This window comes from Heterodontus francisci, chromosome 2 (assembly GCF_036365525.1).
Source record: "Heterodontus francisci isolate sHetFra1 chromosome 2, sHetFra1.hap1, whole genome shotgun sequence".
Taxonomy (NCBI): Eukaryota; Metazoa; Chordata; class Chondrichthyes; order Heterodontiformes; family Heterodontidae; genus Heterodontus; species Heterodontus francisci.
In genome coordinates, this window is record NC_090372.1 from 218,807,904 (window position 1) to 218,826,591 (window position 18,688).

The 18,688-nt window shown below is 47.8% G+C and overlaps 1 protein-coding gene across 2 annotated transcripts in view; it reads right to left on the bottom strand.

Annotated features, from left to right (window-relative positions):
• Positions 1-13,939: 13,939 nt before the first annotated feature.
• Positions 13,940-18,688, bottom strand: part of LOC137351371 (NFX1-type zinc finger-containing protein 1-like) — a 61,821-nt gene continuing 57,072 nt past the window's right edge. For both annotated transcript variants that reach the window (XM_068015825.1, XM_068015819.1), the window contains exon 14: positions 13,940-17,867. In XM_068015825.1, coding sequence (XP_067871926.1) covers positions 15,492-17,867 — 2,376 coding nt within the window. In that variant the 3' untranslated portion in view covers positions 13,940-15,491. The remainder of the gene's footprint in view (positions 17,868-18,688) is intronic.

An 18,688-nucleotide genomic window follows, 5' to 3' on the forward strand; every position in this document is an offset into this window, starting at 1 on the left:
GGAGACAATCAATGATTTCAAAAGGAAATTGGATGGGCACTTGAAGGAAATAAACATGCAGGGCTACAGGGATTGAGAGGGGGAGTGGGACTGAATGGATTGCTCCATGGAGAGCCAGCATGGACTTGATGGGCTGAATGGTCTCCTTCTATGCCGTAAATGACTCTATCCAGATCCCTCATGATTTTGAACACCTCTATCAAATCTCTTCATCTTCTTCAATGAGAACAGCCCCAACTTTTCCAATCTGTCCTAAGGTTCCTCGTACCTGGAACCATTCTCGTGAAACGTTGGTGCACCCTCTCTACTGCCTTCACATCCTTCCCAGGGTGCATTGCCCAGAATTGGATACAATACTCCAGCTGAGGATATGCCAGTGTTTTATACAGGTTTATTATAACTTCCTTGCTTTTGTACTGTTTGCCTCTATTTATAAAGCCCAGGATCCCGTATGCCTTATTAACCACTTTCTCAACTTGCCCTGCCACCTTCAATGATTTGTGCACATATACCCCCAGGTTCCTTTGCTCCTGTATTTTATATCATCTCTCCTAGTTCTTTCTATTGAAATGAATCACTTTACACTTCTCTGCATTAAATTTCATCTGCCATCTCTCCGCCCATTCCAGCAGCCTGTTTATATCCTCATGAAGTCTATTACTATCCTCCTCACAGTTCATAATACATCTAAGATTTGTCATCTGCAAATTTTGAAATTGTACCCTGTACACCCAAGTCTAGGTCATTAATATATATATCAAGAAAAGCAGTGGTCCCAACACTGACCCCTGGGAACCTCACGACATACCTACCTCCAGCTCGAAAAAAACTGTTCACAATTACTCTCTGTTTCCTGTCACTCTGCCAACTTCATATCTGTGCTGCCACTGTACCTTTTTTTAATTCATTTGTGGGATGTGGGTGTCACTTGGCTAGGCCAGCATTTATTGCCCATCCCTAATTGCCCTGGAACTGTGTAGCTTGCGAGGCCATTCAGAGGGGAGTTAAGGGTCAGCCACATTGCCGCAGAGTCACATGTAGGCCAGACCAGGTAAGGACAACAGATTTCCTTCCCTAAAGGGCATTAGTGAACTAGATGGGTTTTTACAACAATCGACAATGGTTTTATGGTCACCATTAGACTAGCTTTTTAATTCTCAGATTAATTGAATTCAAATTTCACCATCTGCTGTGGTGGGATTCAAACCCATGTCCCCAGAGCAATAGCCTGGGTCTCTAGGTTACTAGTCCAGTGATATTACTACTACGCTACAGCCTCCTCTTTTATTCCATGGGCTTTAACTTTGCAGACAAGCCTGTTATGTAGCATTTTATCAAATGCCTTTTGTAGGTCCATGTACAGCACATCAATTGCATTACCCTCATCAATCCTTTCTGTTAGTTCATCAAACAACTCAATCAAGTTAGTTAAACAAGATTTGCCCTTAACAAATCCATGCTGGCTTTCTTTAATTAATCCCCATTTGTCCAAGTGCCTGTTAATTTTGTCCTGGATTATTGTTTCTAAAAGCTTTTCTCACCCCCAAGGTTAACCTGACTGGTGTGTAGTTGCTGGGCTTATCCTGACCACCTTTTTTGAACAAGTGCGTAACATTTGCAATTCTCCAGTCCTCTGGCACTACCCCTGTATCTAAGGAGAATTGCAAGATTATGGCCAGTGCCTTCGCAATTTACACTTCTACTTCCCACAGTATCCTCGGATGCAACCCATCCAGTCCTGGTGACCTATCAACTTTAAGATATCCAGCCTTTCTAATACCTCCTTTTTTTCAATTTTTAGCCTATCCAGTGTCTCAACAAATCCCTCTTTCACTATGACTTGGGTAGCATCTTCTTCCTTGGTAAAGACAGATGCAAACTACTCATTTAGTACCTCAGCCATGCCCTCTACCTCCATGTGTAATTCCCCTTTTTGTTCCTTAATCGGCCCCATTCCTTCTCTTACTACCCTTTTACTATTTATATGCCTATAGAAGACTATTAGATTCCCTTTTATGTTAGCTGTGAGTCTCTTCTCATACTCTCTCTTTGCCTCTCTTATTTGTTTTTTCACTTCCCCTCTGAACTTTCTATATTCAGTCTGGTTCTCACTTGTATTATCAACCTGACATCTGACATACACACCCTTTTTCTGCTTCATCTTACTCTCTATCTCTTTCATCATCCAGAGAGCTCTTTGGCTTTGTTTGCCCTACCTTTCCCCCTCATGGAAATGTACCTCGACTGTACCAGAACCATCTCCTTTATTGTTATAATTACAGGTTTTCCTGACAATCTTTGATTCCAGTTCACTAGGGACAGATCCATCTCATCCCCATTGAAATTGACCCTCTCCCAATTAATTATTTTTACTCTGAATTGCTCCTTGTCCTTTTCCATAGCTAACCTAAACTTTGTGATAATATGATCACTGTTCCCTGACATTTGATTCAGTTGTTCTGATGAAAGGTCACTGACCTGAAACGTTAACTCTGCTTCTCCCTCCACAGATGCCGCCAGACCTGCTGACTATTTCCGGAACTTTCTGTTTTTATTTATACTTCATCCAGTTGACCCACCTCATTCCCCAGAATCAGATCCAGCAACACATCCTTCTTCTCCTTTCTTCCTTTTACAATATTACTATCCCAGTTTGTATTAAGATAATTGAAGTCCTCCATTATCATTATAGTATTTGCACCTCTTTGTAATTTCCGTGCAAATTTATTCTTCTATATCTTTCCACTACTTGGTGGCCTATAGAATACACCCAGTAATGTAATGGTACCTCCATTGTTTCTTAGCTCAATTAGCTCACCACCACCTTCTCAAGGGCAATTAGGGATGAGCAATAAATGCTGGCCTGGCCAGCGATGCCCCACATCCCATGAACGAATTTTTAAAAATAGATTCTGTCTTGACCCCTCTGCTGAATTAATACTGCAACCCCTCCTCCTTTCTTTCCTTCCCTATCTTTCCTGAACACCTTGGGCCAGATTTTGTTTCGCAGATGCTGACCCCATCATTGGGACCGAAAGTGGGCGTGCGCCACATCAGAGCCAGGAGTGGCTGGCCACATGCATTGCAGCAGCATCCAGCCAATTAGGGCAATGAGGAGCAGGGGCCGACCAATTATGCGGTAGGTGGCAGGGCAGAGGTGGAGATGCTGGCACCACAGCAGGTGCTAGTGCCATTTTTAAATGGTTGCCAGCCCTGCCTTTAATCTTGATGTCTGCAGTCGGAGGAGAGGCAGAGTTCAGAGAGGCTGCAGAGTGATAGTGGAAAGTAGACCCCGAGTGGCCCCGCATTTCAGTGATGTCTCCCTCCCTCCAGGCTTCCAGGAAAAGGCAGCATACTATTCCCTCGGGACGGGAGGAGGAGAGCTGGGAGCCTAACTAAGCAAGCCTGGCTGCAGATTGCGGAGGAGGTCAGCAGCCGTGAGTGCCTCTTAATGCCTTCACCTCATGGGCCTTGCATCTGGCAAAGCAGGGGAGTGCAATGGGCAGAGAGGGAGTGCCCACCCACATGTGGGCATAGAGTCAGGGGATGCAGGCAAATTGCCTGAGGGCACGGTGAAGTGGCCCTGAAAGGTGGCCATTTGTCATTTAAGACACTCATGAGGTTCCTGGAAAGGGGCTGAAAGCAGGAGGCATCTGTGTGTCCACATTAGTGGCAGCTGGACATCCAGCAGCTTGTGTGGTATGTTATGAATGCTGGACCTTGTAACATGAATATGTTTTAAAAAGTCTGACTTTTTAAACGTTCAAGATGGAGACTGGAAGGTCAGGTGACCTCACATCCACTCTGCAAAAGGACAAAACAGAAGTCTTGGTTACCAGGACAACAGAGAACACAGATCAAAGACTTTCTTTTGGGAAAACAGAGACTGCAGGGCTAACACTTGAAGAACAATGGGTTTCACCCTCCCAGACTTTCAGGTCATAAAACAAGGGGTTAGTAATTCGGAAGAGGCAAATGTATCAGGCAGCTGTTAACCCCTGGGAACAATGAAAGGCCTAAGTGGCTCTGTGAAACCAGACATCTAGACTCTGCATATTGGAACAGTACTAAAAGCTATTGACTTTCAAGTCCAGATACATTTAACAGAGTTTCTGAAGGCAGACAGGCTCTAAGAGAGGAAACCAGCTGTTGCGGCCTCAAGAGAGAGAGGAGACACCTGCTTTTGGAGTACTGATACAGGGAAAGGCTGTGAAGACTTGAAAGTTGAAGTTTGCAGAGAATTAAAAACCCAACAGGATCACCAGAAATCGCCTTATTCGCAGACGTCCAAGTCGGAAGTGCTCGGAGAAGTGAGCAAATAGGACATTGATTTTTGAAAAGGTCTGGGAGATCCAACCCATTGCAACTGGGAGGAGTTTGGGACTTTTAATTGCAAACGATTTCATCATCAAAAAGGACAGTTTAACGTATAAATGTGGTGTGAGGTTTTCAAGTCTTTTAATAAGTAAAAAAAATACCTTTCTTTGTAATCTGGGGTATCAGCTACTTACAAAGAACTGTTTAAATAATGGGGATTTCATTTAGTTTGGTTATTTTAATTGCAGGATTAATCTCCACTTGGAGAGGCAGGGATTAATCAGGGATAGGCAGCATTGCTTTGTCAGGGGGAGATTGTGTCTAACAAATTTGATTGAAATTTTCGAGGAGGTGACTAGATATGTAGATGAGGGTAAAGCAGTTGATGTAGTCGACATGGACTTCAGTAAGGCTTTTGATAAGGTCCCGCATGGGAGATTGGTTAAGAAGGTAAGAGCCCATGGGATCCGGGGAAATTTGGCAAATTGGATCCAAAATTGGCTTAGTGGCAGGAGGCAGAGGGTGATGGCCGAGGGTTGTTTTTGCGATTGGAGGCTTGTGACCAGTGGTGTACCACAGAGATCGGTGCTGGGACCCTTGCTGTTTGTAGTGTACATTAATGATATAGACGTGAATATAGGAGGTATGATCAGTAAGGTCGCAAACAACGTGAAAATTGGTGGTGTCGTAAATAGTGAGGTGGAAAGCCTTAGATTACAGGACGATATAGATGGGCTGATAAGATGGGCGGAGCAGTGGCAAATGGAATTTAATCCTGAGAAGTGTGAGGTGATGCATTTTGGGAGGACTAACAAGGCAAGGGAATATACAATGGATGGTAGGACCCTAGGAAGTACAGAGGATCAGAGGGACCTTGGTGTACCTGTCCATAGATCACTGAAGGCAGCAGCAGAGGTAGATAAGGTGGTTAGGAAGGCATATGGGATATTTGCCTTTATTAGCCGAGGCATCGAATATAAGAGCAGGGAGGTTATGATGGAGCTGTATAAAACACTAGTTAGGCCACAGCTGGAGTACTGTGTACAGTTCTGGGCACCACACTATAGGAAGGATATGATTGCACTGGAGAGGGTGCAGAGGAGATTCACCAGGATGATGTCTGGGCTGGAGCATTTCGGTTATGAAGAAAGGCTAGATAGGCTGGGGTTGTTTCCCTTGGAGCGGGGAAGGCTGAGGGGGGACCTGATTGAGGTATACAAAATTATGAGAGGCATTGATAGGATAGATAGGAAGAAACATTTTCCCTTAGCAGAGAGGTCAATAACTAGGGGGGCATAGATTTAAGGTAAGGGGCAGGAGGTTTAGAGGGAATTTGAGGAAAACCTTTTTCACCCAGAGGGTGGTTGGAATCTGGAACACACAGCCTGAAGAGGTGGTAGAGGCAGGAACCCTCACAACATTTAAGAAGTATTTAGATGAGCACTTGAAATGCCATAGCATACAAGGCTACGGGCCAAGTGCGGGAAAATGGGATTAGATTGGACGGGTGCTTGATGGTCGGCGCAGGCGTGTTGGGCCGGTTTCTGTGCTGTGAAACTCTTTAAATTGGTCTGGCGGTTCATATCTCGCATTTTTCACGTTAACGATCATACTAAGGTTGCAGTGATGGAGGATGTAGTCCCTATGACTACAGGGATCTCCAACATAGCGGTGTGTGCTATGTCGGGAGGGGAGGCCCTTGATTCTTCAATGTTTCTCATGCTGGTCACACGGTGCCTACTGGAAGAGCCTCCAAGAGTCCGAGACTCTGCCACCTCTGAGGGGGAGGACAGAGCCTCAGAGGGTTCATCGTCACCTCAAAACCCCACACCCTCCACCAGCGCAGATATTCCCACGTCGGTGGGTATGTGCTCGCTGTTAGATTCCGACACACAACCTGGTGAGCACAGCGCACACATGCCCAAGCAGCTGACAGAGGCTCTGACATCCCAGTAAAGGCCTGCTACCCGACCCAAACCCGATGGGACCCGACGACATGTGTCGGGTTCGGGTCGGGTCGCACTTCAGGGTCCAACATTCAGGCTCGGGTCGGGCCGGGTCGGACACGCTCTATCACAGGTAAGTGGCTCCACTGTTAATTTAACTTTTGGACTCGAAAGGTGGTTTTGTTACAGTTATTTTAAGCTTGTGCAGATCAGCAACAAAGTGAAAAAAGGAAGGTAAGTTAACGATGGTCAGTTCGGGTTGGGTTGGGTCGGGAAAAATGAAAGGACTCGGGCCGGGTCGGGCTTGGGTCGGGTTTTTTTTTTTGCAGAGCAGGCCTTTACATCCCAGGGCTTCAACCGTTGGAGGTCTGTTGGAGTCCAGGCCTATGCTGAGCCCAGGCTGATGGCGTGCCTTTGGTGTCACCAGCATCACAAGAAATGCTTCAGCTGCAGCGAGAGGTCAGGCAACATCTGGGCAGATGTGTATGCCCAAGCGCGGACGATAAAGGATTTCATCCAGGCCTTGAGTGCTGCATTGTCTCTGACTAGTGCACAGTTGGCATCCTCCATTGAGAGACTGGCGGCTCTGATGGACAGCCACATCTAGCAGAGCACTCAGTATCTGCAGGACATTCATGCAGACCTGCACACCCTCGTCTTGACCATGGGTGCAAGGCAGCAGAGACAGACCTGGAGTCACCACCAGGTCCTCTACCCTCTCAGGTCAGCAAGGGAGGAGAAGCTGCTGCCCGCCTGTTGCTGAGGGCTCCTCTCAGAGTGCTCCAGGTACGGCCAACTGTTCCTCAGCCCCTCTGCCAGTGACACTGGGGCCTCCATCATCCCTGACGACAGAGGGTGCTACTGCTTCTGTACAGGAGGACCTCAACATTCTGGGGCCCACCAGGCCTCAGGCAACCAGAGGATGACCCCCAAGGTCATCCCTAGCCAAGGTGCAGCGAGGTCAGTAGCCATCCTTCACCTCAGCTGACAGAGCAGGGGGAGCACCACATAGCAATGCACACAAAAGCATAAAGAAGTACAACTAGAATCACAGGGCTTTCACAGGTGATAGTGTGTTGTCGATGGAAAGGATAGCGTTTGTTGTTCAAGGCCTCTCCCCTCTGTAGTGACAGGTTTTGCAGTGCACAGCGGACCACCACGATATGAAAGACCCTTGCTGGGGCATAATGAAGGCCTCCACCAAATCAATCTAGGCATCTGAATCTCATCTTCAGCAGACCAATGGCCTGCTCTATGGTCACTTGCATTGTCCCGTACAGGAGTTGCACCTCTCGTCTGCATCTGTGTGTGAGCTCCTCACAGGCGTCAGTAGCCATGTCCTCAGTGGGTAGCCCTTGTCTCCAAGGATCCATCCCTGAAGGTGGGAGGGAGGCTGGAAAAGCTCTGGCACCTGGGACTGCCTCAAAATGTAAGCATCATGGCAACTTCCCGGGAAGTGTGCACATACCTGCAGGATCCGTTTATGGTGAGGGAGTGGAAGCCCTTCCCGGTGATGAAGACCGCTGGCTGGTGTTCAGGAGCCAGGATGGCTACATACGTGCAGTTAATGGCACCCTGCAGCTAGGGGAATCCTGCAGTAGCCCCGACACCGAAGGACCTCTCAGCCTGAGAGTTGGGATCTGTGCAGAAGCGCACATAGTCGCTGGCACTCCTAGAAAGGGCATTGGTGACCTTATTGATGCACTGATATGCCACTGACTGTGAGATCCCGCACATGTCCCCAGTGGATCCCTGGAATACATAGAAACATACATAGAAAATAGGAGCAGGAGTAGGCCATTTGGCCCTTCGAGCCTGCTCCGCCATTCATTATGATCATGGCTGATCATCCAACTCAGTAACCTGTTCCCGCTTTCCCCCATAACCTTTGATCCCTTTAGACCCAAGAGCTATATCTAACTCCTTCTTGAAAACATACAATGTTTTGGCCTCAACTGCTTTCTGTGGTAGCGAATTCCACAGGCTCACCACTATCTGGGTGAAGAAATTTCTCCTCATCTCAGTCCTGAAAGGTTTACCCCGTATCCTTAGACTGTGACCCCTGGTTCTGGACTCCCCCACCATCGGGAACATCCTTCCTGCATCGACCCTGTCAAGTCCTGTTAGAATTTTATAGGTTTCTATGAGATTCCCCCCTCACTCTTCTGAACCCAAGCGAATATAATCCTAACCGACTCAATCTCTCCTCATATGTCAGTCCCGCCGTCCCAGGAATCAGTTTGGCAAACTTTCGCTGCATTCCCTCTATAGCAAGAACATCCTTCCTCAGATAAGGAGACCAAAACTGCACACAATATTCCAGGTGCTGCCTCACCAAGGCCCTGTATAATTGCAGCAAGACATCCCTGCTCCTGTACTCAAATCCTCTCGCTATGAAGGCCAACATACCATTTGCCTTTTTTACCGCCTGTTGCACCTGCATGCTTACCTTCAGCGACTGGTGTATGAGAACACCCAGGTCTCACTGCATATTCCCCTCTCTCAGTTTATAGCCGTTCAGATAATAATCTGCCTTCCTGTTTTTGCTACCAAAGTGGATAACCTCACATTTATCCACATTATACTGCATCTGCCATGCATCTGCCCACTCACTCAACTTTTCCAAATCACCCTGAAGCCTCTCTGCATCCTCCTCACAACTCACCCTCCCACCCAGTTTTGTGTCATCTGCAAACTTAGAGATATTACATTTAGTTCCCTCATCTAAATCATTGATGTATATTGTGAATAGCTGGGGTCCTAGCACCGATCTCTGCGGTATCCCACTAGTCACTGCCTGCCATTCAGAAAAAGACCCATTTATCCCTACTCTTTGTTTCCTGTCCACCAACCAATTTTCTATCCATCGCAATACACTACCCCCAATCCCATGTGCTTTAATTTTACATGCTAATCTCTTATGTGAGACTTTGTCGAAAGCCTTTTGAAAGTCCAAATAAACCACATCCACTGGCTCCTCCTCATCAACTCTACCAGTTACATCCTCGAAGAATTCTAGTAGATTTGCCAAGCATGATTTCCCTTTCGTAAATCCATGCTGACTCTGCCCGATTCTACCAGGAATGATCCAGAGACATAGAAGTTCAGTGCCACGGTGACCTTCAGCACCACTGGCATTGCAGTTCCACCAAGTTCCTTGGGGCACAGCTCGTCCTGCATCAGAGCGCATAGGTCAGTGATGGCTTCCCTGGGGAGGCAAAGTCTTCATTGGCACTGCTTCTCGGACATCTGCAGGTAGTTGAGCCTCAACCTACACACTCTCTCTGGAGGGTACCTCCTTCTGTCTTTCCCCTCTGTGCCCTTCTTCACTGTCTGGAGGTCACTGCTGACCCTCCTGTGCTCTCACTGGCTGTTCTGGTGCCACTGCAGGTACCTGGCCCTCCCTCCCACTCTGCTGCACCTCCACTTCAATGGGATCCCCAAAGCCTGGATGAATGAGGTAGGTGGCCTCCCCCCAGTACAAATCCTTCACTGCCAGCATCCCACCTCCTTCCCCCCACTTGTCACCTCTGACAAGTTGGCACTTGCCCGTTGTCCCCCTTGCACTGGCAGCCCCACAGTTCTGGGCCCTTTGCTCCCACTCCTCAGACGATGCCCTCTCTTCTCCACACTGCCTGGCAGTTGATGCTGCCTCTCCCGATAGCATCCCCTTGCCACCAGCAACGAACTCCCACCTCCATGTCGCTTCCTTGAAGCGGGCGATACTTTGAAGCCCCATAAATCCCAAAGGCATTTCTAAAATTATAAATCATGACTAAAATCGCATTCAGTCGGCCTCTTAAATACCAGAATTGCCTGCCCACCACGTCTATGTCTGAACTCCACCCTCCATCTTTGACACTATTGATAAAATTGGGATGGGCGCCACGACGTTGGACGGCTCCTGTCCCAATTTTATGCCACCCCCTTCCCCCCCCACCACCATCTCTATTCCTGTCCCCAAGGTCCAGACAAAGTTCAGTTCCTTGTATCCAAGAATATTTAGTACCCATGTGGCTATCTGCACCTGCAGCTCACCAAGCTTATTACCATGTATTTACATAAATCTGTCATTATGATTCTATGAATTACATTTATTTTTGATGAGGGAAATTCCAATAAAAATTTACATTTCATAGATTTGTGTTTCAGAAAGCATGCAAAGACTCAATAAAAAACCCCCCACAGAAAATCAAATCCTGGAAATCTGACGTAATGCAAAATTCTGAAAATATTCTGGAAGTCTTTAACAGGAACAGGAGGGAGACCATTCAGCCCCTCTAGCCTGTTTGACCATTCAATTCGATCATATTGCTGCCTCTACTCTCATCTACCCACTTCCCTATCCCCTGATAGCCTTACCCAACAAAAATGTCTTGATCCCTGTCTTTGAAAACTCCAATTGATTCAGTGCCCAGAACATTTTGTGGGAGAGTCCCAGAGTTCCCATGCCCATTCAGGAATGCGTTTTTCTCAATTTCAAGAAAAATTCCAAGGGTGGGACCCACCATCCGTGGTTAACTAAAAAAGTTAAAGATAGTGGCTAGTGAGTTAGTTGATGCATTGGTTTTAATTTTCCTAAATTCCCTAGATTCGGGGAAGGTTCCATTAGATTGGAAAATAGCGAATGTAACTCCTTTATTCAAAAAGAGTGGGAGACAGAAAGCAGGAAACTACAGGTTAGTTAGCTTAACATCTGTCATAGGTAAAATGCTAGAAGCTATTATTAAAGACGTTATAGCAGGGCACTGAGAAAAATTCAAGGTAATCAGACAGAGTCAACATGGTTTTGCAAAAGGGAAATCATGTTTAACCAATTTATTGGAGTTCTTTAAGGAAGTAACATGTGCTGTGGATAAAGGAGAAGTGGTGGACGTACTGTACTTAGATTTCCAGAAGGCATTTGATAAGGTGCCGCAGCAAAGGTTATTGTGGAAAATAAAAGCTCATGGTGTAAGAGGTAACATATTGGCATGGATAGAAGATTGGCTAGCTAACAGGAAACGGAGAGTAGGCATAAATGGGTCATTTTCTGGTTGGCAAGATGCAGCAGGTGGTGTGCCGCAGGGATCTGTGCTGGGGCCTTAACTTTTTACAATTTATATAAATGACTTGGTTGAAGGAAATGAAGGTATGGTTGCTAAATTTGCTGATGACACAAAGATAGGTAGGAAAGTAAGTTGTAAACAGGACATAAGGAGGCTACAAAGGGATATAGATAGGTTAAGTGAGTGGGCAAAGACCTGGCAAATGCAGTATAATGTGGGACATTGTCCATTTTGGCAGGAAGAATAAAAAAGCATATTATATAAATGGTGAGAGATTGCAGAGCTCCGAGATGCAGAGGGATCTGGGTGTCCTTGTACATGAATCGCAAATGGTTAGTGTGCAGGTACAGCAAGTAATTAGGAAAGCTAATAGAATGTTATCGTTTGTTGCAAGGGGAATTGAATACAAAAGTAGGGAGGTTATGCTTCAGTTATACAGGACATTGGTGAGACCACATCTGGAGTACTGTGTACAGTATTGGTGACCTTATTTAAGGAAGGATGTAAATACATTGTTAGCAGTTCAGAGAAGGTTTACGAGACTAATACCTGGAATGGGTGGGTTGTCTTACGAGGAAAGGTTGGACAGGCTAGGCTTGTATCCGCTGGAGTTTAGAAGAGTAAGAGGAGACTTGATTGAAACATATAAGATTCTGAGGGGTCTTGACAGGGTGGATGTGGAAAGGATGTTTCCCCTTGTGGGAGAATCTAGAACTAGGGGTCACGGTTAAAAATAAGGGGTTGCCCATTAAAGACAGAGATGGGGAGAAATTTCTTCTCTCAGAGGGTCGTGAGTCTTTGGAACTCTCTTCCTCAAAAGGCAATGGAAGCAGATTCTTTGAATATTTTTAAGGCAGAGGTAGATAGATTCTTGATAAGCAAGTGGGTGGAAGGTTATTGGGGGTAGGTGGAAATGTGGAGTTGAGGTTACAATCAGATCAGCCATGATCTTGTTGAATGGTGGAGCAGGCTCAAGGGGCCGAGTGGCCTACTCCTGCTCCTAATCCATATGTTCACTCGAGTGGTCGGGGTCTAATTTTAAGATTGTGCCCCTTGTTCTGGATTTCCCCACCAGAGGCATCAGTTTCTATGTATCTGCATTGGGTCAAAATCTGGGAAGTGCCAAACCAACAGCACTGTGGGAGTACCTTCACCACTCACACTGCTGCAGCTCAAGATGATGCACGAGCACCTTCTTGAGACTATCCCAGGTTACTGTGGGAAGCGAGAGAGGAAATAGCTGGGGCCTTAACAGATATCTTTGCAACATCCTTAAACACGGGTGAGGTCCCAGAGGACTGGAGAATTGCTAATGTTGTCCCCTTGTTTAAGAAGGGTAGCAGGGATAATCCAGGTAATTATAGACCGGTGAGCCTGACGTCAGTGGTAGGGAAGCTGCTGGAGAAGATACTGAGGGATAGGATCTATTCCCATCTGGAAGAAAATGGGCTCATCAGTGATAGGCAACATGGTTTTGTGCAGGGAAGGTCATGTCTTACCAACTTAATAGAATTCTTTGAGGAAGTGACAAAGTTGATTGATGAGGGAAGGGCTGTAGATGTCGTATACATGGACTTCAGTAAGGCGTTTGATAAGGTTCCCCATGGTAGGCTGATGGAGAAAGTGAAGGCGCATGGGGTCCAAGGTGTACTAGCTAGATGGATAAAGAACTGGCTAGGCAACAGGAGACAGAGAGTAGCAGTGGAAGGGAGTTTCTCAAAATGGAGACGTGTGACCAGTGGTGTTCCACAGGGATCCGTGCTGGGACCACTGTTGTTTGTGATATACATAAATGATTTGGAGGAAAGTATAGGTGGTCTGATTAGCAAGTTTGCAGACGACACTAAGATTGGTGGAGTAGCAGATAGTGAAGGAGACTGTCAGAGAATACAGCAGAATATAGATAGACTGGAGAGTTGGGCAGAGAAATGGCAGATGGAGTTCAATCAGGGCAAATGCGAGGTGATGCATTTTGGAAGATCCAATTCAAGAGTGAACTATGCAGTAAATGGAAAAGTCCTGGGGAAAATTGATGTACAGAGAGATTTGGGTGTTCAGGTCCATTGTTCCCTGAAGGTGGCAACGCAGGTCAATAGAGTGGTCAAGAAGGCATACGGCATGCTTTCCTTCATCGGACGGGGTATAGAGTACAAGAGTTGGCAGGTCATGTTACAGTTGTATAGGACTTTGGTTCGGCCACATTTGGAATACTGCGTACAGTTCTGGTCGCCACATTACCAAAAGGATGTGGATGCTTTGGAGAGGGTGCAGACGAGGTTCACCAGGATGTTGCCTGATATGGAGGGCGCTAGCTATGAAGAGAGGTTGAGTAAATTAGGATTATTTTCATTAGAAAGACGGAGGTTGAGAGAGGACCTGATTGAGGTGTACAAAATCATGAGAGGTATAGACAGGGTGGATAGCAAGAAGCTTTTTCCCCAGAGTGGGGGATTCAATTACAAGGGGACACGAGTTCAAAGTGAGAGGGGAAAAGTTTAGGGGAGATATGCGTGGAAAGCTCTTTACGCAGAGGGTGGTGGGTGCCTGGAACGCATTGCCAGCGGAGGTGGTAGACGCGGGCACGATAGCGTCTTTTAAGATGTATCTAGACAGATACATGAATGGGCAGGAAGCAAAGAGATACAGACCCTTAGAAAATAGGCGACAGGTTTAGATAGAGGATTTGGATCGGCGTAGGCTTGGAGGGCCGAAGGGCCTGTTCCTGTGCTGTAATTTTCTTTGTTCTTTGTTCTAACGAGTGATGGGCAAAAAAATACCAGCCTTGCCAGACACCCACATTGCAAGAATGAATTTTACAACAAATGTTTTTCTGACTAAAGCCATGCAGTGGTAACAGGACAAAATGGGACTTTGTGACAAATGTCCTTCCACAGAGGGTTGTTTCGACATGGAATGTAACCAGAGACGGAAACTGACGGATTTTAAAAGGAAAATAGATAAGTGAGTAAGATAAATTTAAAAGGGTATAGGGAAAGGGCAGGAGAATGGAGCTGAGGGGAGAACTCATTCAGAGGGAGAGCACTGGGGCAATGGGCTGAATGGTTTTCTCGTGTGCTGTCAAGTTCCATGACTGAATAAGCCTGACTGAGCTCAGGGGCATCCTCCCATCTAAAGCCCATTAAGTTGACAATTTCACCCCTTTCGCACCTTTACTTGGTCATTGCGGGTCACAGAACAACAAAAGAAAACATAAGATAGCAAGCGGAAACATTTTGGAGATTCAGTCATCCTGTTTATTCAACGCCAATGGAATCTAAAACTTGTCTTGCGTCTCAGCAGAACTGTTCTCAATCTCCAATCCTCCTAGTGTGGGGAGTCCATTGTCTTTCCAATGCTGTTGGACAGTATATCAGAGATATAAGCCAATTAGGATAGTAAGTATACTGACACCACATGGACTGCAGTGGTTCAAGAAGGCAGCTTACCACCACCTTCTCAAGGGCGATTAGGGATGGGCAATAAATGCTGGCCTGGCCAGTGACACCCACATCCCATGAAATGAATAAAAATATTGAGATTATGACCAGATAATCTGTTTTTGTTTATTCATTCAGTGCCGTGCATCTTGTAGATGATACACTCTGCTGCAGCTGTGGTGGAGGGAGTGAATGTTGAAGGTGGTGGATGGGGTGCCAATCAAACGGATTGCTTTGCCCTGGATGGTGTCGAGCTTCTTGAGTGTTGTTGGAGCTGCACTCGCCCAGGCAAGTGGAGAGTATTCCATCACACTCCTGATTTGTGCCTTGTAGATGGTGGATGGACATTGGGGAGTCAGGAGGCGAGTTACTCGCCGCAGAATTCCCAGCCTCTGACCTGTTCTTGTAGCCACAGTATTTATGTGGCTGGTTCAGTTTAGTTTCTTGTCAATGGTAACCCCCAGGATGTTGATAGTGGGGGATTCAGTGATGGTAATGCCATTGAACATCAAGGGGAGATGGTTAGATTCTCTCTTTGAGATGTTTCAGCCACGTTGGGTTGATTAATATTTCCCAAGACGCAGAGAAGAATTCTGCTGATTTTAGTCAAATCAGTGACATGGGATCCTTTACATCCGCCCTGAGAAAGCAGACTGCACCTTGGATTAACGTCTCATCTGAAAGATGGCATTTCCGACAGTGCCGCACTCCCTCTGTACTGCTGCGGAGAGTGTCAGCCTGAACTACGGGCTCAAATTTTTGGAGTGGGGTTTGGCCTCATGACCTTCTGCCTCAGAGGCGGGAGAGCTACCCACTGAGCCACTGCTGGCACCCGAAGAACTGCCGTCCACTTCAGCAGCTTGAGAACTGGCCCCCTCGAGAGGACGGCTTTCTCCTCCGATCATCAGTGGGCACTCCGGACATGCTGCTCCATCTATTGATGGGTCACACTCTCCGACAGCATACAGGTGATCGTTGGGGCACTGGTACCAGTCTCCCTTTGCCATCGCCACATCTTTGCCCTCTGACAAGCGCTCCTCTTCTGAAATCCACAGATCTCTGCAGGGGAAGAGCTCCCCGATCTTCTCCAAATCCCGTTTGATCTGCTCCTTGTCCTCGATCAGTTTTCCAGCCAGGTTTCTCAGCAGTGGATCGACAGCCCTCAGCACATTCCCCAACTGTTCTGCATTCCCGGCCTCACAGTGACTGAGCAACCGCATCAAGTCAGCCAGGTAGGATATCCTGGTGATCTCGTTCCTGCACTCGGTCAGCTGCTGGCAGGTGAAGGATGCCTGCTTGGACCTCAGCCACCAGTCCAGTCTGGTCAGCATCAACTCCAAACTCAGCCGGTGCTCTGAACTGCAAGCTTTGGCTTGTTTCCTCACGACATCCAGAAATTTGTAGATGCCAAGAGCTCTCTCCAGTATCACCAGTTCTGGGAGAAACTGGGAGGTTTCAACTTTCTTTCGAATGTCATACCTCTGCTCTATGTAGTGCCGGTCAACGGATGCTGCAAGAATGCCCTCAGTTAGTTGCTTCTTCTTTTCCTCGATCTCTTCCGAGCTGCCCAGGATCATGCTCTTCACTTGGTTGATGCTGTGCCACCTTCTCTTGATGGCAGTGTTGTAGCGGGTGTGCCAAAAGATGGGGGTCTTGCACTTTGGGCAAGCTTCCAGCCGGAGGGGCCGCAGCTCTGACGGACCCCTGTCCATCAGCTGGTCCAGCCCACCCACCTCCAGGGTGTCGCCGCAGCCTAATACCACAAAGCGGGCGCCAGGGTCGCCCTCCGTCCCGAAGAAGGCAGCCGTAAGCATGGGTGTGTGGCAGATGCGGCACAGCCTTGGGCACACCTCCCCGCACAGGCCGGCACAGAGGTGCCCGCAGGGAAGAGTCCGGTCACAGGGCTGGTCGCAGCGAGGGCGGTCGCATTCCTCAGAGCAAGTGCGACTGCACCGGTGGTGTTTACACTTCCACAGGCATGGCTTCAGGCACGGGTCGCAGATCTCCCTGCACCTTTTCTGGCACTGACTGTGCTCGCACCGGTTGGCGCACGGCAGGCGGCAAGGCTGGCAGCTGTCGGTGCAGGGCTCCCTGCACTGGTGAGAACACAGAAGGACCCGCCCACACCTTCTATTGCAGCCATGGTGTAGCCTGCCCTGGATGCAGTCACTGCAGTTGCCTTTGCACGGGTGCCCGCACTGCAGCACCTCTGTGCACTTGGCCGTACAAAGGAAATCGGTACAGTTTTTGCTGCACTGCTGCTGGCACTTGTGCCCGCAGTCCTGGACCCTTTTGCATGGGTGGTCACAGGAGATGGCCTCTGGCGGGAGGCTGCACGCTACCCTTTTGCCATGCCCACACCCAGGCACAATCTTCTCCACCGTCTGCTCACATGGGCCACATTCTTCCCAACAGCGCTTGGGACACCTGTGTCCTCCATCACAGTGCGTCCGGCCACAGATCTCCTGGCACCGGTACCCCCGGTGCTCTCGATTTTGCAGGTGGCAGCGGAGGTTGCAGAGGTGCCCGCACTCCAGCCGGAAGCGGCACGGACGGTCACAGACCCGGTCAGGGATCCGCTGAAAGTCTTCGGGGGACTCCACAATTAAGCGGCCTTCTGAGTGGTTTGGACACAGCAGAGGGAGACCTTCCCCCGTCAGGCCCCTCTCGTGCAGCAGGTGAAGAAGCTTCTCCCACATCTGCCCTTCTGGGCTCCGCTGTAGGTTCTGGAAGTTCCCCATGCAGTAGAATCCCATCTTAGCCCTGGAGAATGCCACACATAAACGGTTCTTGTCCTTCAAGAAGCCAATCTTCCCCTCGCGGTTACTGCGGACCAGAGACAGCAGAACAATGTCATTCTCCTCACCCTGAAAGTCGTCAATGGCCTTGACAGAAATTTCTGCCATCCCTCGCTCCCGGACCAATGCACGGATCCTCAGCACCTGGGACGTGTAGGGAGTCAAGACAGTGAGCTGTTGCATGGTGTAGCCCTGCTTCAGAAGGTGCTGGCAGAGTCCAACCAGAAACTGGGCCTCGTACTCATTGCTGTGGCTTAGAGTCTCGGTGCTGCGGTCCTCGTCCACCTGATGCTGGATGAAGAAGATATTTGTCGCTAGGCCCTGGGGAGGATCGAGAAAAACACAGTCAGTATCGAGTGGACTCTGATCGGAATACTCGCTTGCTGAGGTACTGCCCACATTCCCCACACCACCTCATCCCACTGCTCATTCAGTACTTACAGGCTGAGAAAGTGGCTGTCGACCTGCTATTCAACTATGGGTGCTATCACAGTCAAAGCTGGCTCTGTCCTCCCCAGTGGTCAACCTGTGATCCATTGGCTAATTACATATGAACATACGAATTAGGAGCAGGATTAGGCCATTCGGCCCCTCGCATCTGCTCCACCATTTGAAGTATTATGGCTGATCTGATTGTGGCCTCAATCCTACTTTCCTGTCCACCCTCTATAACCCGTGACTCCCTTGTCAATCAAGAATCTATCCAACTCAGCCTTAAAAATATTCAACATCCACTGCTCTCTGGGGAAGAGAATTCTGCAGACTAACGCCCCTCTGAGAGAAAAGATTTCTCATCTTCACCTTAATTTTTAAACTGTGTCCCTGGTTCTAGTCTCTCTCATAAGAGGAAACATCCTCTCAGCATGCACCCTGTCAAATCCCCTCAACACTCAGAATACGTATATTCCTACTAGAAAGAAACATTCTAAGGGGAAGACCCACCATCCGCGGTTAACTAAAGAAGTTAAGGAAAGCATCAAACTTAAGGAAAAAGCATATAATTGCGCAAAGATGAGTGGCAGGTCAGCTGATTGCTCAGAATATAAAGACCAGCAGAAAATGACTAAAAGGTTAAACAGGAGAAAGAAATCAAGAGTATGAGAGGAAGCTAGCTAGAAATGTAAAAACAGATAGCAAGAGTT